The 27,573-nt window shown below is 34.8% G+C and overlaps 1 protein-coding gene across 3 annotated transcripts in view; it reads right to left on the reverse strand.

Moving 5' to 3' along the window:
* LUZP2 (leucine zipper protein 2) overlaps positions 1-27,573 on the reverse strand; it is a 428,283-nt gene that overhangs the window by 52,286 nt on the left and 348,424 nt on the right. For all 3 annotated transcript variants that reach the window (XM_033120638.1, XM_033120637.1, XM_033120636.1), the window contains exons 8-9: positions 14,809-14,883; positions 3,681-3,845 (exon numbers count right to left, since the gene is read on the reverse strand). In XM_033120638.1, the coding sequence (XP_032976529.1) occupies positions 3,681-3,845; positions 14,809-14,883 (240 nt within the window). The remainder of the gene's footprint in view (positions 1-3,680; positions 3,846-14,808; positions 14,884-27,573) is intronic.

The following is a 27,573-nucleotide window of genomic DNA, read 5'->3' on the forward strand; positions in this document are numbered from 1 at the left end:
ATAACTCCTAAATGAGGAAAATATCCAACCAGAAGAGGAACACTGCTGTGTATTGAATGTCTGTGTCCTCCAAAATTCATGTGTTGAATCCCTACCTAACCCCAACATGATGGTATTAGGAGATGGGATGTTTTGGAGGAAATGAGGTTTAGATTGAGTCATGAGGGAGGGGCTCTCATGGTCTGATTAGTGCCCTTGTAAAGAAGAAAAAGTGTCCTTAGAAAAGAGTGAGCTATCTATGCACAGGCACATAAAGAAGAGCACATGAACACACAACTAGAAGGCAGCTGTCTACTCTCCAGGAAAAAGACTCTCATCAAGAACTGAAGCTGGCAGCACCTTGATCTTGGGCTTCAAAGCCTCCTGATCTGCGAGAAATAAGTGTCTGTTGTTTAAGTGCTCTAGTCTATGGCATTTGTTAGAGCATCCTGAGCTGATGAAAACAGAAGAACAGTAAGTGTCATTTGAAATGAATTCTCTAGAAACATCACTCTGGACACAGTAATGTAAGAAGAGAAGAATATAGAGCCATCAATGTACTCAAGGTATGACCAAGACACGCGAGAAATAAACACTGTGCTAGAGAACTGAGAAAAAAATAATTCTAACTTGGAGGGTAAGAAAAAATTCACTTGAATCAGAGAAACAGGAACAACTATGGAGAATGCAATGAAGGAGAGGAGGCTGACAGACCTGATTGAAGGTCCTTGGCAAAAATTTAAGCTATAAGACTAGATGGGGATGTGACAGGCATACTCCGGAATTTAAGAAAAAAGGAAGCAGGGGTTGCCAATATCTAAATTCGTTTTTAAGTTTTTACCAGTAAATTCCTATGATATTAAATTCCACATCTGATGAAACTTGTGGCTTTTAAAATCCACAGTGAATATATATATATATATATATATATATATATATATATATATATACATACACACACACACACACACACACACACACACACACACACACATATGCAGCGGGTGCCAAAAAATGTATACACATTTTAAGAAAGGAAAAAACTACTAAAATTTTAATACTCAATATATACCGATAACAAAAGATGAATACAAGTCATGCGTATACATTTTTTTGGCGCCCCGGTATATATGTGTGTGTGTGTATTTATGTGCATGTGTATGCATGTATGTGTGTGTGTGTGTATATATATATACACACACACATACAATATGATAAATATTTGACTGCATTGCCCAATCTTCTGAAAGGAAAAATAAAAATGAGAATTTTGGAGAGGCTACTTTGTCTTTCTCCAGAAGTGGGTTGAAAATTATTTACTTGGATATGTTTCACAGATTTCGGGAAAAAAACAAACATCCAATTACCCTATTTTTTCAAAGAAAAGTTGAAGATTAAAAAACAAAATGAAAGTAGGTGACACCAGCCACATATCACGGAAAATAAGAATTATTATTGGCAATGCTTCAGTCACAACAACACATGAGATAGACACTGAGGAAACTGAGACACAGAGAAGTTAAGTGATGTGATTGCCTCACAACTCTTTGACAGACACATCATATTACTAGGATATAATTAGCCAACTCTGAAGACTTACCAGTTAAATGTGCTCATTTAAAAGTTAGGTTTTTGTATATAGAGAAAAATTATTCCATGACTGGAGAGGTGGTTTCTCTTATATGCACCCCACATGACATTATATTATTCAGGATTTCATAAATATTATCAGTGAGGTGCCGTCACAGAGATAAGCTACAAGTATATATAAAATATAATTTCCATCACTATTGAAAAGATAAAGAATATGGGCAAAATATAAACACCAGACAAGCTTTTAGTGCTAATCTATAAAATAGAATGTTCCACAGTACATTAATGTAGATTTACTGAACTTTATCTTAAACAACTGGATGTTTCTGTTATTATATTTTGAAAACTGAGCAATCCCCATACGAGGCTCACCTAAATGCTTTCTATCTTTTTCTGCGATAAACTGAGAGAAATAATAAATATTTATTATTTACTTCAATGAGAGGACCTACATTTATTGATAGTAAATCAGTTAAAGTAACAATCCGTACTTTGCACCACACATTCAGGGTCGTAAAAAGCCTACTTTTAATAATGGGCTTCAAGAAACAGATGTTGAGTTGAAGACAAGTGTACCATGTCCGTAAAATTATAAAGCTGTTTTGTCTAAAGTCATTAGACATGATAAGGCTGAACCTTTGCTCTTCCCTTAGATTAACACTTTGTGGAGGCAGTGATCGTTTCCTGGTCGGTGGGTGAGATTGTGTGAGTAGTTATGCATCTATACAATGACCAGATTCAATAACTTTAACCAGGATTTTCCCCGAAACATAAAAACTGCATTATTATACAACTTTTCTTTGAGTTTGGTTAAGTAAACAACCACTTTAGACTTAGAATTATCAAAGGGGCAAGAAAAAATAAAGGAGAAAAATACTGGCTTACATTTTTTGAGGTCCTTCACTACATAATAAAAGCAAAGAGAATAATATGATGAAATGAAAATACATATTTTTAAAGTGATTTTTGACAGAACAATCTGAGATTATACACATTATGCAGTCCATAAATGGACAAAGTTACAGATAAATACTGAACATTAGGATATTTATTTTTTGTCACTTATTTTTGAGTGTCCATCTTGAAAACAGTATTTCCCTAATACACAGTTTCTCCACATCCTCTTTAATTAACAGATATGTAATCACAGAAATAAGCATTAAGACATAGGCCCCTTTCTAAGGCATTATTGGGTAATGGCATGGGTAGTTCTCAGGTTTTTCTGGGCCCATCTCTAGAGATTTGCATTAGAAGTGGCACTGGAATCTGTATCACTCATTTTAACGTGGAGAGATCCTAAGGCAAGTGGTAAGAGAGCCAGTACTTTCCAACAAATATACACTGCTTGAAACTAAACTCTTTTCTCCAATAACTATTTCAGATTGTCAGTATTTATTTAAATTTAGAACCTGCAAATTGAAGGTCTTGAAGACTGAAATACAAAATAAAAGCAGCACTAAATGCCCCTGTGCTTCCTCTGAAGTAGGGTGCCGGGGGAGACTTGGAGGAAGCTTTCCTTGTCAGTTGGTCTCAAAATATCCTAGGGAGCTTTTAAAAAATACTAATGACTGGAGCCCAAACAAGTTTACTCGGTTGAGTCCCAAGTGTCAAGACTTTTTTCCAAGTATCTCAAATGAGTCTTAATATACAGTCAGTGTTGAGAACTATGGACTTAATTGTTTAATAAATGTATCTACTTTTGTAAGTAAGGGTGATGATTATACCTTAAGAGAAAATATTTACCATAGTAAATCTCTGGTGTATACAAGATAATTTCTATTCACTAATTATAGAATAATAATTCGCATTACTATTATTTAAAAAAAATTTAGAATGATACTTTAGAATAATAGTTATTATAATTACAGTTATGATAATTATTATCATTTTAAAATTAGATGACCCTAAGAATAAGCCAGTTCTCTACTAGAGAACATTCTAAAAGTGACAATGGATACTTTACAAATTAGGTTACTATCTTCCATTTACTTCTTAATCTTTTAATCACTTTGATATCTTACTTGGATCCACAGTGATGATCACATAGAATGAATTATACAGACAGTATATTACTTGATTTTACTTTTAAAAGCCCAAATAAAGTGTACCTTGCTTTTGGTCCTTGCATCTGGAATCTTAGTGTCAATTGTCCTGGGTGGAATTGACATCTGAGTTGGATTTGACCTGATTAGACTCAGCGGGGACGGTTGATCACTGAAAACAGTTGACAGGCAGAGTTTTACAGTCTCTTTCATTGCTTTCAGTTGTGACTCCTAGGAAAAAAGAGAGATCACCATTCTTACATGTGGTTCTGGTTATCATTTATCTGATTAGATTCTCCTTTTCCTCCTAGTCTACACTCACTCCCCACATAAATATGTACCCGTTTTCAAACATATTGCTTAACTTATAAATTCCATTATGGCACACTATTTAATGCACACTCAGTCTGTTGTTAGGAGTTAATGTATTTCATGATATATTTTGAACACTGACCTTCAGAGACATGTCTTTTTTCCCTTGAATTGGCATGATTTCAATCTTGAAAGTTGGCTGACAAGGACATTATTCTTTGAGGTGACTCTGAAGTAGAAAATGTCCTTCTTAGAAACCTGCCACCTTTCTCTTAGTACTAACCTCTTTTATTAAAAATCACTCGCTGAGTAATGTAAGCCCCTGTGTTTCTCCGATTAGCCTGTGCCCCTACTCAACTTCCCCACATACTGGGAAAAATAAGTTTATTTCTGATAAAGCTCTTATTTCCTCTGAGCCTTGTTAAGAAGCAGGAGTTATTTTCCTATGATTGTAAATGCTAATATTAATACTTTCTTATATTAGCATAAGATCACAATATTGCAAGCACTTTCACACACAAGAAATAATTTTACACCTTCGAACATCCAGGAAACTGGCATCATTAGTATGATTCTACTATGAAGAAAAGAAAGTTCAAGGTTTTCAGACCGGTTTAGTTTTGGTTCACATCACAAGGCAGGCTGTTCTTATGTGGACAACCATCTCTCCCTCCTGTCTAATCCCCAGCTCCAGCTTCTAAAAATATTTTTAAAAGCTGATAACTTAAAAATAATAACAATAATATAAAGCTAAATACAAATGACAGAGAGATCCTCAGGTGCTAAAATGAAGAGGGACATACAACACTTTGGAAATCTCATGATAACTCAGGGGTAAATTGGGGAATGGCTGTAGGCCCTAATATGAAAATGTCACATAAACATCAATTTTGAGATGTGACGTATGGCCTTTGGTTCAAGAGACGTGAAGAGAAAGATTAGTTATAGGGACTAAGATCCCTGGACAAGCTGGCATACATGCAGTTTACCCCTTCAGTGTATCCATAGATCAATGAAGCAGCAAAGTCTGTTTTCTCTGCCTGTCAAAGTTGTATGCTCCCAATAAAACTACTGCCTTTTATATTCTACGCCCGGATGCACCTTCATATAGCACCCCCCTATTTCTTGTCTCCTGTAAAGCCCTGGTTGTCATAGTGACTAGGACTTAGAGCCTTCCCAGTGCCTACCTCTGAGCTTCCTACTCATATGCGGTATATCATATTTATTGTTAAGTCACGGTGTCTATTGCTGGAAATAACAGTTTAAAAAAATCTCTCTCTTTGGTCATGTCAAAAGATAAAACAAACAAACAAACAAAAAACAGCAATAAGAGCAGCAACTTGCAATATATAAGACATAGGACAGCATGTATTTCCTTCTCGTTAATCTTGCCCTGTCAAGTTCTCTAAGACAAAGTAAGAATCTGATAAGGACTAGGATGGAAGAGCATTAAGTGGACAGGAGGGGCCTAAGCTGAATGATGACTTCTTACTCAGAATGGTCCCTTTTTTTTGCTTGCCTTAGTCTCAAGATTCTTCTCCTTCCCCCACATCATCACTTTCTATGACTGATCCTGTTGTTCCTTCACATAATTTATCACTAACTTTTAATTTATATGTCTATACACACACATATAAGTTGCCTATTTTGTTCAGGACTGTATATCGGACCTAATCCTGACACATTAGAAGGAACTCAACAGAAAAGTTGTTGAATAAATGACTGAAAAACTTAGGTGCAAACACTGTTTCTGTATGTCAGGGGGAAAAAATCAACAAGTTGTATCAATAAAAAGAAATGAAGTTAACAGTTCAGATTTCTCTTCCTGTTGGCTCCTTGTTACAATCTTGGCTGACACTTCCCTTCTCTCACTACAGAACAGAAGATCATGGCTTTGAGTGCTGTGTCAGGAGTGAGATGTTCCAAGTGGTCCTGTGTTTACTGCTTTGCCTATTATAGTGAGACAATGGAAATAGAGCTAATGTGAGTGGGTCAGGAAGGTCTTGGCCAGGACTTCCAGCTAATGTGGCTTTGAAATGTAGGCTTTCAATGGTCAGATCATGGAGGAAGTAATGGTGGTTATTGTTTTCACTGTATTCATATCTTGGTTCCTCTTAACACACTATACATCGAAAAGTTGGCTCTGTAACAGGCTTAAGGTATATTTCCCCATAATAGACAGATTCCTGACTAGGGGCTGAAATTGGATATTGAAAATAAATAATGAACAGCATCACGCTAAGAGTTTCAAACATTGATTTTCAATAATACTTGGTTAGTTAGGCAAGACAAATTTTTCAATACAACAATAAATGGGGCTGTGTATATATGTTATGTTTTTAATTGTCTGAACTTTGGTATGATCATCTCATCTGTTCTCACACTGTCAGGATCATATAACATAACAGAAACAATATCAGATACACATTACCTCCAACCCCTCACCTTTCATAGCCACAGTAGTAAACTATCTTAGCTCTTATTTTTAAACCTATCCACAATCTTGTATCTTCTGATTTCATTCCTTTTTTGATCCATAAGCCTGCAACTTTGGCCCCGATCCTTGGTTAGGTTGTAGATTTATTTTTTTTCCTCTCAGACACAATAGATGGAGGTGAGTAATCCAGCTCTAATCTGGTCAGCTTTCTACCAAACAAACAAACAAACAAACAAACAAACAAACAAACAAAACCCAGCTTTCTAGTTCATCTAGTCTAGAGCCTGTTACCGACACTACTTGTTTTTGGTTTGACCCAGTTGCCTAAGCAGGACCCAGATGATGATTTTATACCACAACATCGTTACATTTTCATTCAAGGCTAGCTGTAGTCTGAAACTGCAAGCTACTGTTTACTTTCAAATTCACTGGAACAAGATGTTACCCAATGAAATATGATGGGAAGCATATCAAGTATACTTTATCCTAGATCTTACAACCTATTCCCTCCTAAGGTCAGTCTTGTTCCTGCACCAAACCACTTTTTCCACTTGCGTTGCAGCATGGTAGTAAAATGCAAACCCCTTAATAAGGACCCGCTTGTCACAATGTCCTTTATTTATAACTCATCAAACATCCCAAGCTCATTTGCATCTTAGAGCCTTTGTACTTGCTGTTTCCTCTGCCTGCAGAACCCTTTTCCCATATAGCTATATAGGAAACTTCTAATTAAAATTCATTTTTCAGCTCACATATGATCTTCTTGAAAACAGTCCCTGATCACTCTTTCAAAGAATACTCCTTCCTTAAAGTCTCTGTTACATTTGTTAAATTATGTCCCATGTAGCTCTTGTTATCATTGAAAATTATTGTACTGTTTATATGTTTATTGTTTATCTACTTCTATTATAATGCAGTTTCTTTGAGGGCCAGTACCTTTTTTGCAGCATCACCAGTTTCTAACTTAACAAATATTTGTTACATGAATAAATAAAGAAAACCCTCCAGAGGATATAAGTGGGTGCGATTTTACCTTTTGCTCCTTATCCTGTATTATATAAGAAAAGTATTATTTTAGACATTAAAATACTAGTGTTTGTGCTGTATAATATGGAACACTTATAAAAATTATATATTATATAAATTATATATATAAATTATATATATATGATCTTAAGATGGTGGGAGATTTAAAAGGCAATTTTTTGTATGCCTGTGAATAATTTTCTTAGAAAAATTATTTTTTTCTAAGAACAACAAGATATACCTTGCAAAGACAATGGTGCTCCTATTTTGTATCTGACAAATAAAAGTTCACAAGGTATTATTCATGTCTATCTTGACTCATTTACATGAAGACGTGAAGTCCTCAGAGAGATCGAGGTGCAATATCAGCTCTGGCTTAGGAAAGACCATGAAGGACTGGTAATCCAAAGCTATCCCTGTAACATTATTTCTGCCATGAAATCACCTCTATGAATCCTAAAAGGTCATTCAACATTTTCGGCTTGAGGCTCTAGGTGATCTCTAGGTCTCTTATATGTAGGATGAATAGCATGCCATCATCTTCATTTATCTATTCAATCAATAACTATTTATTATGTTCCTGCTATGTGCCAGACACAATGGGATAAAAAGAGTTCTCGTTCTTTTACTATCTAGTCCCAGGAGTCTATGTAGGTTTCCTATCTTATGTCATCTGTAATATGGATATAATTATGCAGGCTTCCCTGGGTAAAATTTTGTGAGTATCAGATGCAATAAAAACTTTTTTTTAATATAAAAGTTTGAGAGATAAATTTTCATATCATAAAGTTGTTTTCCCATTCCAATAGCTGAAGATAACTGTAATTCATAAGATATTGCCAAATAAATAGTTGATTTTTTGAAAAACCAAAGTTGATTCTTAGATTTTGAGGTTATTATTATTTATATTGGGAGAGTAAACTAAGACTTCTTTCATTAATTATGAGAACAAAGTTGGAATGGGAAGATGTTGTTTTCATAATATTTATGAGGTATTGAAAGTTATTTGAAGCCCAGATGTAACATTCCTAGGAGCTAAACAACTGAAGAGCATAAAAAAATGTCTCATATAGAGACATAAAGATAATGAAGAGAGAAGAGCAATTTCATTAAACTGAATTTTTTATCCATTTTGAAGTGAACTAGTATTTCTACCCGACTTTATGACTGGTTTAGGAGCCTCATACATATCTTACATGAAATTTATTGAAATTAACCTCCAGTAATAGGAAATGCTTTCATAGTTCACTGTAGCAAAAGGAGTGGCAAGATGCTGAAGTTTAAACAGAGAAGTTGTTATCACAGAGAAGCTGTCTCTGTGATGTCATTCACTAATAATAATTATTATGCTTACTGAGCGTTTTTCAGGTGCCAAGAATTCTTCCCAGTATGTTACTTTTTTGAGGCATATAATTTTCTCATCACCCTTATAATGTAAGTTTTATTATTATTTCATGTTACAGTGAAGCATAAAGAGTTTGAGAAATTCAAACATTGTCATTCATAGAAAACGTTATGATATGAACACAGATAGACTGACACTGGAAACCCTTTATTTAAACACTGCAACCTATAGCTTCTCATCCTAAATCCAGACGGTGGGATGGTGTGGGCTAGGCATACTGTGATGGTGGTAGGAGTGGGGGATAGAAACAGGGAGGAAGAACGCATAGAATTGGGTAAAACGAAGAAGGAAAAACTCTACATTAATCCCAAACTCTGTGACTCAGACAAAATTATAATTTTCCCATGAAGTCTTATGTGACTACAGCAGTTCATATAATCCACATGTACTTAAAATATACATACAGGTCTGACAAGTAAGTTCACAAACTTGTTGCAACGATGTTGCTAACCTTTTTTGATATCAGAGGGATTATTCATTATGAATTTATACCAACTGGACAAACAGTTAACCAAGTTTACTATTTGGAAGCGCTGAAAAGGCTGCATGAAAAAGACGAAAATGAGCTGAAATTTTTGCCAATTTGCATCATGACAATGCACCAGCTCACATGGTACTTTCTGTGAGGGAGTTTTTAGCCAGTAAACAAATAACTGTATTGGAATACCCCCCCCCCCTATTCACCTGATCTGGCCCTCAATGACTTCTTTCTTTACTCAAAGATAAAGGAAATATTGAAAGGAAGACATTTTGATAACATTCAGGACATCAAGTGTAAGACGATGACAGCTGTGATGGCCATTCCAGAAAGAAAGAGTTCCAAAATTGCTTTGAAGGGTGGACTAGGCGCTGACGTGGGTGCATAGCTTCCCAAGGGGAGTACTTCAAAGGTGACCATAGTGATATTCAACAATGAGGTATGTAGCACTTTTCTAGAATAAGTTCACAAACTTATTGTCAGACCTCATATTCATTCTATGATTTTATGATCTCATGGCTCTGCATACAATGATTTTCGAATTGTAGGTGCCCAACAAAATTGTGAGAGATATGAAAAGAGGATGCTGTACCGTAAGTGTTTTCTGTTTCCCATAGCACCTAGCACATGTGATGACACAAAAGGCATCTCAGATCTATTTAGCCATTGACAAAATGGACTACATGAAGTCTAACCAGGAAAAATATTTAATGTAAGAAAAAAACATTCTTAAGAGTTGGTTAAAACTCAGAGGAGGCTGAGCTGCCTCAGGATCATGGGAATTCAACAACTTTCTGGTGCTTAAAGCATAGTGCAGAGATTGTGGCTGGTGAGCCAAAGAAATAATTTTTTTTAAAAGATGGTCTAGTTGAACTTTAGGATTATACCTACCTCTGATTTTCTGATTCCACTGATACTATAAAGAGTCATTTCTCTTTTTAAAAAGTAAAATTATGTTGCATGAGTTGGATATGGTCAGAGATTAGCATAAATTGGTATAAAGTTGTTTTTTATAAATTAAAAAAAATCTCAAAAAGTTGGGGTCTTGGTAAGATGAATTATATTTGACCTAGTCTACAAAATATCAGATAGTCTTCCCTAATATTATTAAATATTATCTTAATTACTAGGATAAATTAATATAAAATATGACAATCACAGCAGTGACGTTGTTAAAATATCTAGTTACTGATTCAAAACCTATATTTGTCAAAAAGATTTAAACCTTAAGAAAAAAAATCATTAGAATTCACCAAATTTCCTTACTAATTCTATTGTAGTACTTTCTAGATATCCTGTTAGATTGTCCTGTTAGCTCTGAAGAAGTTTTGGTCATAAATAAGTGAGGAAAACGCCTATGTGAGACCCAGTCCCTGGGAAGTAGAATTTTATCCTGGTTCTTTACAACTACTGCATGATAAGGTGACACCACAAGAGCTTTAGAATGAATCAGCCTTAAATGCTCCATCTCCTCTATTGTGTATCAAAACACCTATGGTTCAAATTGGTGGTTAAAAGGCAACTTCTGATTTTTACAAAATTGCTAATCGTATATAGTATATGTATTATTGCAAAAAAAGTTTATGAATGTGATTATCTTACTTGCTTATTTTTCTAAATAAATTGTTGCTAAGCTGTAATCACAAAAATGGAAAGCTCTTGATAGCAGACAGAACACTAACTTGATTTTTAAAAATAACTTATTTTGGAAAATATAGGGGTATATGGAGAACAACATAACAAACATAACAAATATTAGATAAATATCAATCTAAATTAAATGTTAAACTCATCATTTTGATTATATAATATATATTTGTTATATAATGTAATGTTTATATAATTTTACAAAATATATTATATATAAAATACATGGGTACGCATGTTTGTAATATACACATACACAGGCATTACATATACCTAATGTATATATACAGTGAGTATACTGTATGATATATACATAATGCACACAATATACGTATACATAACATATGTGTGTATGAATAAGCGACTATCTGTGTCTATATAATTATTAGAAGATAAAATATTTGGGTATCAGTAGAAGTATTTGTAACCATACTTAGTGATGTTTCACTCCGTCTTTCCCGAAAGGCAATTGTGTCCAAGAATTTGATGTATCTTTCTATTTTATTTTTTTATCTGATATGTAGCTGAAACAAAATTTGTTTTGTGTATATGAACAATTGTGAAATATCACACAAACAATTCTCAATTTTTTCATCCAACAGTATATATGTTATAGATGTATCAACATTGATACAAGTATCTTTATGTTTATTCATTATTATTAAAATTTGATTACTATTTGAAAATAGTAACTAGAGCATAGAAAATATATGGAATGTATGTATTAATTCTATCAGTAAGCATTTACATTATTTCCATTTATTATTAATATAAACATTCCTGTATTTAATGTCCCTATGCTTGTTTTCAAGTATACCAACCGGTGCCAAAAAAATGTACCCACTGTAAGAGATGTTATCTATGTTTTACTTTTTGAAGTTGAATTGAATTACTGTGGCAATATGTAGTGTGATGTTTGCTCAAAAGATGGCATTAATCAAATGAATGCTAGTGTCGTTTATTGTATTGCAATTTTAATACAGTTTCTTCCTTTCTTAAAATGCGTATGCATTTTTTGGCACCCTCCATATATGGATAAGTGCAAATTCTAAGATACACATATTTAATAACTGATTTTAATAATTACACATCTATCACAAGTCATTCAGAATTTGGTATCATCAGACTTAATTTTTACCAATCTGATGGTGTTGCTATGATATCTCATTGTTTTTATCCACATTTACATTTTTTCTGGTGATGTTATCTTTTATTTTGTTAACAAATCATATTGAAATATAGAAGATAATTAAAAAGTGCATTGGTCTTAAATGTACTTTAAAAACTGTACTCGTATATACATTTTAAAGTCATATTATTATATGCACACTGATTTCGGAATTTGATACCATTCTCTTAGACTGATCCATATGAAACTCCCTTCTTATTACTAAAAATTCTGAACTTCACGTCTACTTTGAATAACACTAGTATTGATATACAAGCTTTGAATTACTTTTTGCATAGGTTGCTTTTTTTTCCTATTATTTTATTTACAGACCTCCTGTTTATATTTAAACATATCTTTTGTATAAATCATAGAGTTTCTGTTTAATGTAGGCTTACATTTTTAGCCTTACACTTGGAATATTTTGACCATTTAAAAAATATAATACTTAAGTTGGTATCTACCAGTTTATTATTCATTTTCTGTTTTAGTTTATCTTTTTTTATATCCAACAATCAACAATTGGACTGTAATATACTTATTATATGTTTGATTTAACCTCTTGTGGAATACTTACATCTTTGAATCTGTGGTTGATATCGTTAAAGCTTTGGGAAATTTTTAGCCATTATCTCTACAAATATTGCTTCTGCTTATCACTTTTTCTAAGACAACAATTGAAAATATTTTAGAAATTTAGAAATTATCTCAAACATTTCTTATTCTCTTTGTGTTTACTTTTCATTTATTTTTACATTCTATACATTGTTATTGGTATTTGATATTAATTTTCCTTTCATTTCACTAGTCTTCAGTTCTATGTTCAATAACCAAATCTGCTGTTAAGCACATCAGTTAAATTTTTAATTGCATACATTATATTGTTCTATTTCTAGAATACCTACTTGGTATTTTTTGTAGGTTCCAAGTCTACTGAAAATTTTTATCCGTTGTATATACATATACACTGAGGGTGCCAGAAAACACATTTCAAGAAAAGAGAAAACTGTATTAAAATTGTAATAGAGTGAATGACATTAGCATATGTTTAATACCATCGTTTGAGTGAACATCATCTATACATTGCTACAGTAATTCAATTCAACTTCAAAAGTAATACATATATAATATCTCAAACTATGTACATTTTTGACACCCCTGGGATATATATATACACACACACACACACACACATATATATATATACATACACATATATATATACACATACATATGTACATATAAATATATATGTACAAAAATATATATATTTTTGTACATAAAAAATATATATACATATATATATATATTTTTTCCCCCCTCACTCCAATATCTGAATCAGCTCCAGGTAGTTTCTCTTGTTTCCTTTCTATATATTGTATTCTCTCTCCGCATGCCCTGAAATATTTTTATTACATGTCAGATATTGTCTATACATAAACCAGAAATCTTCCGGATGATATTTCTACCTTTCCATTGTTATACAGAACAATGGCAGATAACGCCAATCTAATCAAGAATTGATCTTAGTCAGGGGATAGGTTGAAGTTTTAGTAAAATGCATATTATTTTGGATTGGCCCTGTTGCTTAAGCCTGGATTTGCCATGCTTTGGATTGAGAGCAATGTGGATGTTCTTCTTGTCAAGTCTAAAATACTGTGATTCACTTCTGAGATTCAGAGCTTTCTGTATTAATGTGTGTTAGATATATGTTCTGGGTATTAAAAAAATTTCATTGGGTGGTCAATGAATGGGTATAGAGTGAACCAAGAAACACATTATTTTAAAATTACTCTACCCTTCTGTTTCAAATGAACTAAAAAAAAAATGTTTATTTCCCACAATCTTATAAAATTGATTTAAAATGAAAAAGAAAAGAAGAAAGAAGCATTAAGAAATTTTATCACAACTATTAGGCATCAGAAAAGTAAGTCTGAAGTATATGACCAATTCCTTCCTCTATTTTATATTTGCCTTTCCATATGCAAATTCCCTATTTTCCATCCATGACTCACGTGAAGGGCATTGAAAGGCAAAGACAGGCATCAGACGGGAGTTGTGGTTTATCCTGAGCACACACAATTGAAACACAATGAGAGATTAATAAAATCAAAGTGAAATAGATAAGGTAAAAAGAGATGACGAAAATCTTTTGTAAATAGTGGCAATGGTAGCACGACCTTGTGAACTTTAAAAGTGACTTTTATGGCAAATGAATTATACCTCAATAAAGCTGTTGTAAAGATAGACTGTCATCAACCCCTGCATTATTTTGTTTTTTGTGAAGACTTCATGGTTAAGAGAATTACGTTCTTCTTTTATGCCTCGATGACCTCAAGAACTCTGATTTAAATTTTCCAAAATGAAAAGTGTCAACGACTACTTCCATTTGCTTTATAACTCTTTCATCCAGAGTTAATACATGTCATCTTTGTTGGTGCTTTAAAACACGTTTATTTATGGTGTTATGGAATGAATATACCAGTAAGGTGAAAAATAAAGCCATGAACTCACAGAGCTTGAACCTTGAGTCAATTTACTGTTAGCAGCAAAAACAAGGGAAAAATTCGGTTCCAAAGGGAATATCAAGCACTTGTAAATTCTATAACCATCTTACATACACAGCATCTGGAACTGAATTAATAAATCAAGGAAAGCAATGAACATACCCTAGCTTCGTCTGCTAACCAAAGTTGTGCTAGTTCATGGATGTAAACTTACCCGGTCAAGAGCTGCTTTTTCCAAAGCATTTCTGGCCACAGCTAATTTTTGTTCCAGATCAGTAAGCTGTTGGGCCTGTAAAATGAAAGAAAGGTAAATCTTTCCAGGAAATGTTATACTCTCCCCTCCACTTTAAGCATAGTTCATTCACTGTTCACGAATAATTTTAAAAAATTATCTTGAAAATTCATTTAGAATTCAGGTTAAAAATACTATATTATATGGCCATTTGCTTAAGTTGCAGAAAATAGTATGTTCTAGATGGATATGCACTTAATATGCACTGGTTCGAAATGTCCAGTTGCAAATTTCCAGCTCAAGATTTCCAGATCAAGTCCCTGAAAATAACATGTGATATAAATCCACCAGTATGTTTCTAGTTGTTATGGACTGTATTATGTTCCCCTAAAATTCATATGTTGAAGCTCTAACCCTCCCTCATGTGATTATATTTGGAGATAGGACTTTTAGGGAAGTAATTAAGATTAAATGAGTTAAAAAAATGGGGCCATAATGCTACAGAACTGATGTCCTTATAAGAAGCAAAATAGACACCAGGTCTCACTCTCTCTCTCTCTCTCTCTCTCTCTCTCTCTCTCTCTCTCTCTCTCTCCCCCCTTTTCTCTCCATGCTCACACAGAGTAAAGGCCATGTGAGCACAAAGTGAGAAGGCACCGTGTGTAAGTCAGGAAGAGCTCTCACTAGAAACCAAATCTGCCAGCACCTTGATCTCAGATATCTAGACCCCAGAACTGTGAGAAAATCCATTTCTGTTGTTTAAGCCACCATTCTGTGGCATTTTTGTCATGGTATCCTGAACAGGCTAATACACTCTTTTTATTATTAAGTTTCAGTCCAATACACCTCTTTATCCCACCTTATCTCTGTACCTTTGCAAATGCCATAACTGTGCTATTCAAAGAAAAGAGCAATGGACTCAGATTTGGAAGATGTGTGTTCAAATCCTGCCTCCACCAATTTCTAGCCACATACTGACAAGAAGTTGCCCAGTGGACTCACAGAAGACTTGTAGAAGTGCCTCAGAACCTCACGGCACTAAACCTCTCTATACTGCTGGACTTTGCCTGGCCAGTGCAAAGAATCGGAAACTGGAAGGAACAGAGGATCTTTCCGACGTTCTTGTGAGGCAAGACAACTGAGTTTGCCGGGGAGAAATCAGCAGCGGGGGACTTGACATTTATTCAGTGGCCAGGACATCACCACTCCGGGTGCTATGATGTCATGGGCTTGTTGAAAGGCTGTAGCTAACAACCAAAGTGCTCATCTGTCAGTTGCTCATCCCTCTTCTCCCTCACAGTCTGAGAACCAGCACCCTGAAGCTTGGTCCTTGATTAAAGTTTTCTACCCTATGGTGACCACCTAAGAGGGAGGAGAGGTTGAGGATCCTGTTCTTGATTATGAAAACCTATATACATTCTTTGTATCCATGGCTAGTTTGATCTGTGTCATTCTCCACAATTTACTCTTGTAGAAAATAATTTTCTAGTAGGCACTTATCCTAAATAGATACCTAACCCATGTATATAAAATACATCGTATGTTCACATTTATATATATAAATATACAGAGGGTGGCCAAAAATGTATACACATTTTAAGAATGGGAAAAAAAAATGTATTAAAGTTACGGTGATGGTAACCACTTTGAGCACCTCTTGTAATTGCTGAAGTCAAACACAGCTTGTATTCATCTTGTGTTATCTGTATATGAGTATATTGAATATTACAATTTTAATACAGTTTTTTCCTTTCTTAAAATGTCTATACATTTTTTGGCACCCTCTGTATATATAATGCTTAAAAATAAAATCATTCTGAATTAAAATGAAAAGAGAGAGAAGGAGCTGATAAAGAGAGTTTCCAGTAAGAGAGCACCTACAATTGGGTGAACCCTCACAAGCTCTGAGCCCCAGCCGTGGTACCCAACCCATACCTGGCTTGGCTTGCTTGGTCTCTGTCTTTCCTACCTTTCCTCCTCTGGACCCCACATCGTGATGACTTCAGGACCACAGATCTCAGCATCAGATTCCCAGCACCAGACTCAGGCCACCCTGCCTGCACCATGTCACTGCTCTCTTCGGCGTAGCTACTCAATAACTGAGTACCGGGGACTCACATTGAGATAGTCCTTGGACACCACAGGCCCAGCCTAAGCCAGCTTCTGTCCATGGGAGTGAGCTCAACAGAAGGAAAGAGAAGACTGGCCCTTACATCTGTCTCAGCTCTTTGGCCTAGAACAGAATTTGGGGATGACAGGGAGATCCCGGGGGTGGGCCACATGGGGCAGTGGTTACGGGCAAGTTTCTCCTATGCATACCAGCCTTAGTGTTACTTTACATTCCTGGTCACCAACTAGAAGGGACCTCCATGCTTCCTAACAATCCCTCATGTCTCAGGCCCCCCTTCAACCCCTACCCCTTTTAGGTTGTCATGCTATTTTCTTTTTCAGGGTCCTCTTTAGTGGGCGGCCACTTTCCCCAACATGCTGTCATCAGTTATCTGCAGTCCAGACGGGGTCTGCATAGGTACAGGTCCTTCTGCCTCTATCCTTCTTCCTCCTTGTGTGGTTTTTCAGCCCAAATCCTGTCATCCACAGTAGGAGAATCCTACTAAAGAATGACGTCAGGGTGCGTGGTAATATAGCAGTCCAGGGAGCTTGTATCAGGGGAGGTAGAATGAATTCCACTAGAAATAGCAAATATGTCTTTGAAAGCTATATTGTCATCAGTTCCCAAGATTTCAAGTATTTACCTCTTTTAAGAATTCATTGAACTGGGTAAAACCTAGCCAAGAGATCTTGGGAGACAGACAGTTAAAAAAAAAAGAAGAAAGTAAAACAATTGTTGGAATTGCAGGTATTGGCCCATATTATACTGTTGTCCTAGTTTTGAACGGATCAGTAACTAGATTAATTCATATGCAGAATTTATAAAATTATATAGAACAAGAGCAGTTTTATGGGTGTTAAAACATGAGAAGACCTATGAAAGACAGGGGACTCTGCCAAGTAGTAAATTGTATTTATTTTAAGTTTATTTGTTTTCTCAATTTAACTCCTGTGAAATAAAGGATAGTTACTTAAGAGGGGCTAGTCATGATTCTAGAGTAACTTTCATTCACGTTCAATCACTGAAGAAATATCTATGAAGTGATTAATTTTTTTCAGACTAGGTAACATCATCTGTGTATATAGGTTGACAATGCACATTAGGGAGCAATCCTGTGAAGTAAAAATCATAATATGAGATTCTCACTGCTAAACTAAAAGTAAGTGTGTCTAAGTTGAAACGGAGAATGGGGAGGGGTTTCCTCAGAGTCACCTGAGAAGTCAGCGTCTTTCAATCAAAGGAACACCAAGAAATGAATTTAATTTTCATAGATGTACATTTTCTCATCATGTTAAATAAACATTATAACATGTTTAGAAGGTAGAGTCTATTACATAATTCTTAATTTACTTAAAAAAAAATATGGAGCTACAAAACTCCAAGTTTTGGGACCACAAAACATGGGGGCCTGGTTTAGCTCCACCATCCAATCTATTGCTTTAGGAGCTGTTCCTTGCTCTTTTTCTCAAGAATACACCTAAATTGAGCTAGATTATGAAGGATGACATCAGTGCTGTATTGAATGCAAAAACTGTCCTCCCTCCCCAAGAAACATGAATGTATACTCAAAAGCAAACCAAACTTAATGTTAGAGAGTTAAATTTTATCTGAAATCCCAATGAGTCATTTTACAAAATTTTGGCAAGTGGCTAAATCTGCAAGGTTCTAATTCATCATTCATATATTATGTATGTGAGTCAATATTTCTGAAAACTTATTGACACACTTCACACTTTAATCTTTTCCTATCTCATCCTCTCTAATTATATCCATTTATTTCCATTGTAATTTTTCTGGTGATTTTCCCTAAGGTTTATAGAACACAGACATATTTATTCCTTACCTCTACTAAAAGGGACTTGAAACAATTTTAACACTAAAAATACTAAAATATTTAACATCAATAAAACATACGTGATCTATTGAAAACATTTATGTGTTGTGAATGGGGAAGGTAGATGAAGGCTAGCGACAGCAGAAGGAGGCACTGATAATGGGGCCATACAGTTCTTTCCATTTGTCGTTGCTGAACTGTAAATTTGTTGTAAGACTTCTGGCAGTCAGGAATAAAAAGAAACGTTGTTGGCTCCAAAATTCTCATTATCAAAGATAATAAACATACCAGAGACACAGACAGTGTAGGGATTTTTCCAAGCATAGTTTCTAATATAAAAGTATAACAAATTTTATAATTCAACTCAGAAAACCATTTTTTAAGAGCCAAGAAAATATAGTCCAAAAATCATGGTTCATCCCAAACCAAGGATAACATGTAAGATACATTGATATGCGTTTTCCCACCAAAACACAGAAAGCAGAGTGAGCAAGTCACAAGGTTCACTTTCCTCCTAGGGAAGGAATAGTAATTCTACTCTTTTGCACCTGCTCTAGAAGATCGATTTAAATACAAGTGAGTGATAAACAGCTTGGACACCAAGATATACGATACTAGAACTTTATTTTTTGTCACCATTAAGTCTTAACAATTAGTAGTGCCTTACATATAATAAGTAAATGACATGAAAAAAAAAAGAAAGAAATACCTGACTATATTGTCTAAATTGAGAAGATATGAGGACCAGTATAGCACTTTCAATGCAGACTAAATTCTCAACTATTTGATCATCTTCTTCTTTTTTTTTTAATTAAAATTTATTGGGGTGACAATGATTAGTAAAATTACATAGGTTTAAAGTATACAATTCTGTAATACATCATCTATATATCACAATTAGCCCTCCTAGTTAGTATAACGGTGAGTATCCCCGCCTGTCGACTATGTCATCTTCTGATAAAATATAGGAAAAAGAAGCACTGCAGACTACTAGCATAATGTTGTGTAGACAGACCCTTCTTTTCCAAGCCTTCTGCTTGGAAAGACTAAACTGGAAATTGTCACATCCAGGGCCAAATTAGGAAACTATGTATATGTATATAAACTCTAAATAGGAAATTCAGAACAGAGCCTCTTCTCAATATTTTGGCCACTGCAGAGTTATAATAAATAAACTGAAAAGACTACTGTGACTCATTTCTTGGGGACATAGGTCGGTGAAGAACTACAATGGCTGAGTCTTTTGGGTATTGAAAGTAACCACTGATATGATTGATGACAAGCTTTTAGGTGGCATCAACAAAACAAGGTCAGCTTGTTAGAAGTTTTCTAACCATAGCTTTACTACTTTGTTATTAATTATATGGCTCTTGCTCTACATTTTAGAACCAATAAGAACGTGCAGGCATGTTCCAGCCAATGATGCAGAAATATGGATAATGAGTATAAAAGATGTTCCATTGGAGTGTGGGGAAAAAAACGTTAGAAATTCTGCATTTTAATTTTAGACTTCAACATTGAAAAATAAGTGGTATTGTAAAATATTCTCTATTCTACATGTTTATTTAAAAATATCCAATGGTTTTTCTAATATACAATATTTTAAACATATTAATATTTTTTTCTAAATTTCATCATTGCTTTCCTTTCATTCTGCTTATGTTTATAATGTACTTAATATGACAGTAAAATAGTAATATGATAATAATGATAACCTGAACTTTTATATATATTCCTCACAACAACTGTATCTGGTACCTAGTATTGTTTCCATCCTTTTTAAAAGACAGAACTGAGACACAGATTTATTAAATATCTTATTCAAGTTGACAGCTGGGAAATAACAGATCTAGAATTCAAACCCAGGCAGTTTGGATCCATAGCTGGTACTCCCAAGCACTAAAGATATGAGTGTATATAATTTATAACTAATAAATATACATATGTTAATTGACATGTGCTCAAAATTTATTGGTAAGATGAATTATTAAAAAATATTTGGAGACCATTCAGAAAACTGAAGTAATTTTGTGTTTTTAATATTACTCATCCAGGGGGGTTAATAAACTCATGAAAGAGATGTTATCAAGTACTAACATACTTGGTAGTTGGTGAAAGGATAATAGGATTAAATATTTTATGTAAATTCAATGTGTCTATTAGTATATATAAAGAACATATGTCCTGCTCAGTAGCATTAACCCAAAAACTGTGAATAATACTCTAGAGACAGAACAGAGACCATCACACCACCACTATCATCTCTACCGTCCATTTTACCATAGAAGTAAGAGGCAGAAAGTCAATAACGCCCACATGCTTCTACTTTCATAAAACAATAAAGTTGTAGTACCATGATTATCTTTGGCCATCAGGTTCTCTGATGCAATGCCTACTCATTTCAACATTATCAACTTGGGAGTAATACTGAAAGACTTGGAACTGAACAACTAATATATAGAGAGGAACCAAAGTTTGATCTCAAAGTATATATAAATAGTTTAGCATAACGTCTGGGTATAAGTGATATTAAAAGTAAATTTTAATACATCAAAGTTATAAAGTTCAATAAGCTTTCCACTGGGAAATAAGAGCAGACATATATGATTTTCCTTAAATTTAAATTTTATGAGTATTCTATTGCCATCATGTGTATGTGTATACGCATGTAACACTTATGAAAAATCTACTGTGGATAACTTCTTATTTTGTACTTGATATTTCACTCTTTTTCTCCCCTCAAAAACACATAGACTTTGGAGGAAACTGCCTTATACCCTTCTCAGCCATACATTTTAGGAGAGATTATCTCAACAATCACTCCCAGATTGGGGGATGTAATTTCTTAAAGCAATTACTCTACCTCAACTCTCTAATCAAATGATTGTGATTGGGTTTAGGCATCTAATTAACATCATGCCAGGGACAAGGAGATATTTACTGTGGCTTCTAGAATGAAAGCTGTCTTTCTTTTTCATCTGAGTAAATAAAAAGTATATATTTTTCTTTCTCTTTGTAGTGTAGTATGAGGATGTTTAAGTCTAAGCTCTGAGCGGCATTCTTTCTAGAATAAAAGGGAACAATATGAGTTTAAAACTATATGTCTCCCACAAGGGATGGTGGGTTGCACCCCCTGCAACTAACAACAGGCAACTGGACCTGGAGCTGAACTGCGCCCTCCACAACTAAGACTGAAAGGACAACTTGACTTGGGTAAAGTCCTGGAAGTACACACTCTTCCCCAATAAAGTCCTGTTCCCCCTCCCCAATAAAATCTTAAAAATAATTAATTAATTAAAAAACCTATACTAGAAGAAAGTAGAGCATAGAAAATAACAACTACATGTATAACATTATCTGGCTACTTTTAAAACTTCTCAATCAAACCTCACCTGAAATCAAATGAACCTTGCATTTTCCGCTAATGTGAGCAAATACATTTCATTATTTAATTAATTCAATTCTTGTGATATATTTATATTTCCTGTTATTTAGAAATAAAAGATTTAAAACTTCTGTTTATGGACATGGCACAGTAATTGACATAGGACTAGTCCTCTTTCAATAAACAACTATGAACTAATTATTCCAGGCTGTGAAACTTGAAATTTGGGAAACCCACTACATGAGATCCAGGACTACATCAGCTTTCTGCCTGAGGACAGTTTCCTGACTGAGGTGCAAAGGGCTGTGGCCCAAGCATTTCACTGTAGTTGCACTAAGCTGTGGGGGCAGAGATGCGAGTTTGGGTCAGCTTAAAAGGCTGGACGATATGGAGCAGGGCAGCAGAGAACAGTGAGGTGAGAAAGGGTGGAGCTTCCAAAAGTCAGTCTGGGGGCAAGTGCTTGTCAGTCCTTGGCAGAGTTGTATCGCACATACACAGGACAATATATTATATAAGGTTATCACAAAGTAACTGTTATATGGCAGAACAGAACAGAAACACTAGATGTTGAGCATTGTAGAATAACGCTGACATTCTACAGACATTCATAAACCTTATTAACACCACAGGCATTTTTAGAGTAATTCACTAGAGGAATGGTTGGCAAACTACAGTTCAAAGGCCAAATCTGGCCAATTTGCTCGTTTTTGTAAATAAAATTTTATTGGACCACAGCTACCTGTATTTATTTATGTATTGTCTAGTTGCTTTTGCATAACCATTTGAATAGTTGCCATAGGGACCATATGGTTTGCAAAGACTAAGATTTTAATTTACTATGGGATCATTTACTAGTATAAAGTCTATTTTAGGCCTTTCTTAAAAAAGCTAAATCAAAAGCTAGACAAGATTCTGGCAGGTGAAGATGAGGGGATATTTTTCTGAGGTTTAGCTCTGTCAAGTTAGAGGAGCTAGGTATTATCATGGACTGTCTACATATCTGAACTAACAAAGTACACATCCAACTCTACATCAAGGTGAATGCCAGTATTTTAACTGCATTCTGGGACAACACTTAACAATCTAAACTAGAATATAAAACCCAGAATCTCTTTAATGCATAAATGGTGATGTCCAGCACAAAATAAAATCTTAGCAGACATTCAAAGAAATGAAACATGTGACTCAAAGTTAAACAAAAATGAAGACAATGATAGTCAATATATAGATGGCCCATGTGTTAAATAAAACAGGAAAGAAAACAGACAAAAACAAACACACAAACAAACAAACAACAACAGGGGAACACATTAAGGCAGCTATTAAAAATGTGATCAAGAAATTAACAATAATATGTTCTTAATTAGTGAAGAGATAGGTAATCTTAGCAAAAATTGTATTATAAAAAATAATCAAATGGCAATTTTAGAAAGGAAAATTTCACTGGATGAACTTAAAAAATAAAGATGACAGAAGAAAGGGACACTGAACATGAAGTGACAACAAAATAAAAATCAGTGAGCTGAAATCAAGGTGTTGATAAGCCTGGTTTCTTATGAAAGCTCTAGGAAAAAAATCTGTTTCTTGCCCTTTTCCAGCTTCTAAAGACTAGCTACAATCCTTGGCTTGTGGCCACACCACTCCAACCTCTATTTTCATTGATGCTTTGCCTTCTCTGACTGACTCTCCTCCTCCTTCTCATAAAGACTTTTGTGATTACATTGGCACCACTCTGATAATCCAGGATACCTTCCCATGTCAAGATCCTTAATGTATATACCTCTGCAAATTCTCTTTTGCCATACACAATAACATTCACAGGTTCTGGGGATTCAGAAGTAGATACTGTTAGGGAGTCATTACTGTGTATGTTACACACGTCATCTCTGCCCCAATCTCAAAAGTAGTTTACTGCCCAAGTCCATTTTTCAGTCATGCATTTGACGTTATTTTTCTCTCCATTCTTTTTAGTATGACTACTAAAGTAGGTCCTCATTTCCACTCTTTACTAGATTGCTGCAACTGTCTCATTACGTTCACTGCCTTTAGTCTCTATTTTTCTCCCTTATCTCCTTCCAGGAAGTCATTCTGCATACTCTATTACGTTTGTTTTTCATGATCATTGCTTTTAGCCTGTTTTTCTTTGATAAAAAACAAAAACAAAACAAAACAAAAACTTTAGTTATTCTTTATTACCATTATAAAAAAATGCAGATCCCTTCATATTCAGTTTGAAGCTCTGCAAAATTTGTTCCTACACTGTCTTTAGAGGCTATCACTATTGTGTGACTACGCAATCTACTGTCTTGTATCCTTGGTCATGGGATTATTGTTCTATGTCCATTTTCTTCATTGAATTGCCCTGGGCAAGCCAGCAAGGAGTTCTTCAGGGAAGCCTGTGTGAAGTTTCATCAAAAGTATATGTTGTTTACTTGGAATTTACATATTGTCAGGTTAATTATTGCAGATTATAATTTATTCTATTTTTTATTATGTGTTTCATTATACCTATTATGTCTTTCTCTTCTCCCATTCAATCTTTCAATAGATATTTTCTGAAAGGCTAATAAATGTCAGGCATTTTATAAATTTTATATTCCTCTAAACAGAGAAATTTCTATCCTTCTTTCATCTCTTCCTTCCCTTCCTTCACTCCTTGCTTCCTTCCTTCTTTTTCTCACATCTTGATTTACCAAATATTATTTTCAACACTCTGATATGAAATCAGTTATGAATATAAAACAACATAAGGCAACAACGTTATCTTTATGAAGCTCACAGTCTAAAGTCTTAAACATTTCTGTATTTACCACTAAAACAATCATGTGTCTTTCACATAGAGGGACAACAAAATTATATTGATGTTTTATTTGAAATCTCAGGAATTTCAGTTTTATGGGTGGACTTTTAAATGTTTTACTAGGCTGCCAGAAGAGAAGAGATATTTTGACCCAAGTGCATTATATGATATCTCGTTGGCCTTCTTTATAGTTCATGGAATGAGGCATGTTTTTCCACACCTCAGTCTTCAAATGTATCTGTTTTTTCTGCCTCGATTCATGGAAAATTCCCTACTACCTTGTTCCCCCTGGTCCTTTCCTACACAGCCTTTAGATTCTAGTTGAAATGCTACCATGTTTTCCCAAAAATAAGATCGAGCTGGACCATCAGCTCTAATGCGTCTTTTGGAGCAAAAATTAATATAAGACCTGGTATGATATGATATATGATATGATATGATATGATACTATACTATACCCAGGATTATATTATATTATATTATATTATATTATATTATATTATATTATATTATACCGGGTCTTATATTAATTTTTGCTCCAAAAGAAGCCTTAGAGCTGATGGTCTGGCTAGGTCTTATTTTCGGGGAAACACAGTAAATCTCATAGAGATCCATTTCTGAACTGCAAATATAACTTTAGCATTCTTGTTATAGTATCTGATGTAAAAAATACTATGCATTTTTCTTTCTATTACTTTTACCAGCTGTGATATTCTAAACAGAAAATAACTGGTATGAAATGGGCATGAACCAATAAAATATGACAGCCCTGAAAGCTGGAGCAGGGTCCTAGGAGTTCCCTGCCTGACAGGTGTCAGGCCATCAAGCAATCCCTAAGCAGAAGCACTGTGGCAGCTCCTAAGGAGCCTTGCTGCACTCCTACAGCATCAGCCAGGAAAGAGACATGAGCCCAAATCAATTTGGACAGTTTACTACTCACACTGAAAGCATAAGGAAGATCAGCATGGCATTGGCAAGTCACATCTGTGATATCACTAGATGACATCAAACCAGGGTTGCCATGTGACAGACAACTCAAGTGGTAGGTCTCTCTGCCATTGTGGATCCAATTCTAACACCAGCAACACAGTTTTATAGCCCGCATCCTTACCCTAAAGAGGGGAGAGGTGTGATATGGAAAGTGCTGTGCCTCACCGGCATTATGAGGGCAGATAGGAAACTGCTTCATGGAGCCTCCTGTGAGATAGGGATGTAGATGAGAAACTGTCTTGTAACAGCTTCTAATAAGACCACCTATCTGTCTATATTCCATCACAGGGAATGCCACAAAGATTTGGGTGAGACTATAGGTTAGCTTTGCCTATGTGACCTACATAGAGATGTGCAAGGTTATCAGGGTGTTATGGCAGAGCCATTATGCGTAATGACAGCCAGGGAGAGAAGAAGGGTTACTGGAAAAGGGCCAAGATGAAGAAGAAAATGGTTATTTACCAGTAGATACAGAAGTGTTTTAATATTTGAACAATTTGCATGCCTATGTGGATGCATACTAGTTAATTACTACTTACATTTGTCATGTATACATTTATCTATCCGATTTTTAATGTCTCATTTCCTCACAGACAATAGGCTTACTCACAATATGGATTGCTTCCATTTTGCTAACCACTGAATAGATCTTTGCTAGAACAGTGCCAGATACCTAGTGGATGAAGAATAAATACTGGATGAATGAATGAGCAAATGAGTACATTTGATGCTGATGCCACACACTGTACTAAGAAACCAGGTTTCTTATTTTTCTCCAGATCATTTAATTATTTCATTTCCTCATTCGCACCTGAAGAGCCCCAGTGCTTACAAGAACTCTCTACCTAGTTGAAAATTGAGGATTCTGAGGCTTCATTTTAATAGTCCAAAGAATGCTCCTCTAGGAGGCTTTTCAGTTTGTCATGTAAATCTCTTTTTTCTGGCAGTTAATTGACATGACAAGCAGTGGCTGCCTTTCCTTGTAACAGGCACAAGAGTTGATGGTTTATTAACGATACTGTCAGAGTGCTGAGGGATGGTGGATACAATCCAGCACAAAATTTCGTAGATGTCAGAATTCAGTTCGTGGTAAATATTTTGAATAAGTACTTTTTTTTTTTTTTTCCTATGTGAATCTGCTTGAATGTCATGATCCCCTCTATTTGTGCAAATCCTCCTGCCATTTGAATGCTGGATGAAGCCAATTGTTTAATTTTGTTACTGCCAAAGTACAGCAGCTGCTCTGGGTGCTTTTCCCAAACACCCTTTCAAAAAATGTTATTCCACTAAGTGGATTTTGTTGAAAACAGCAGGTATGGAAACATTTACATACCACCTTGTCAACTTCCTACCACTGTAAATGTGTACTTTTTTCCTTTAAATTCATTTTAATGCCTTTTAGTAGAGATTTTTAATACATATTCATGGTCTATTTACCAATGGACTTATTTTATTCTTTTCACTTGAATTTAAAAGTAGAAGCAAAAGTCATAATTTGTCAATGACAAGGGTAAGCAAAACTCTAGGCAATATCTGAAGTCCTAGAAATGTGCAGTTCACCCAGAGATGGGACAAAGAGTTTTGCAACCTATGTCAATATCTTATTTGTCATGAAATTGTATATAACA

This window comes from Rhinolophus ferrumequinum, chromosome 11 (assembly GCF_004115265.2).
Source record: "Rhinolophus ferrumequinum isolate MPI-CBG mRhiFer1 chromosome 11, mRhiFer1_v1.p, whole genome shotgun sequence".
Lineage (NCBI taxonomy): Eukaryota > Metazoa > Chordata > Mammalia > Chiroptera > Rhinolophidae > Rhinolophus > Rhinolophus ferrumequinum.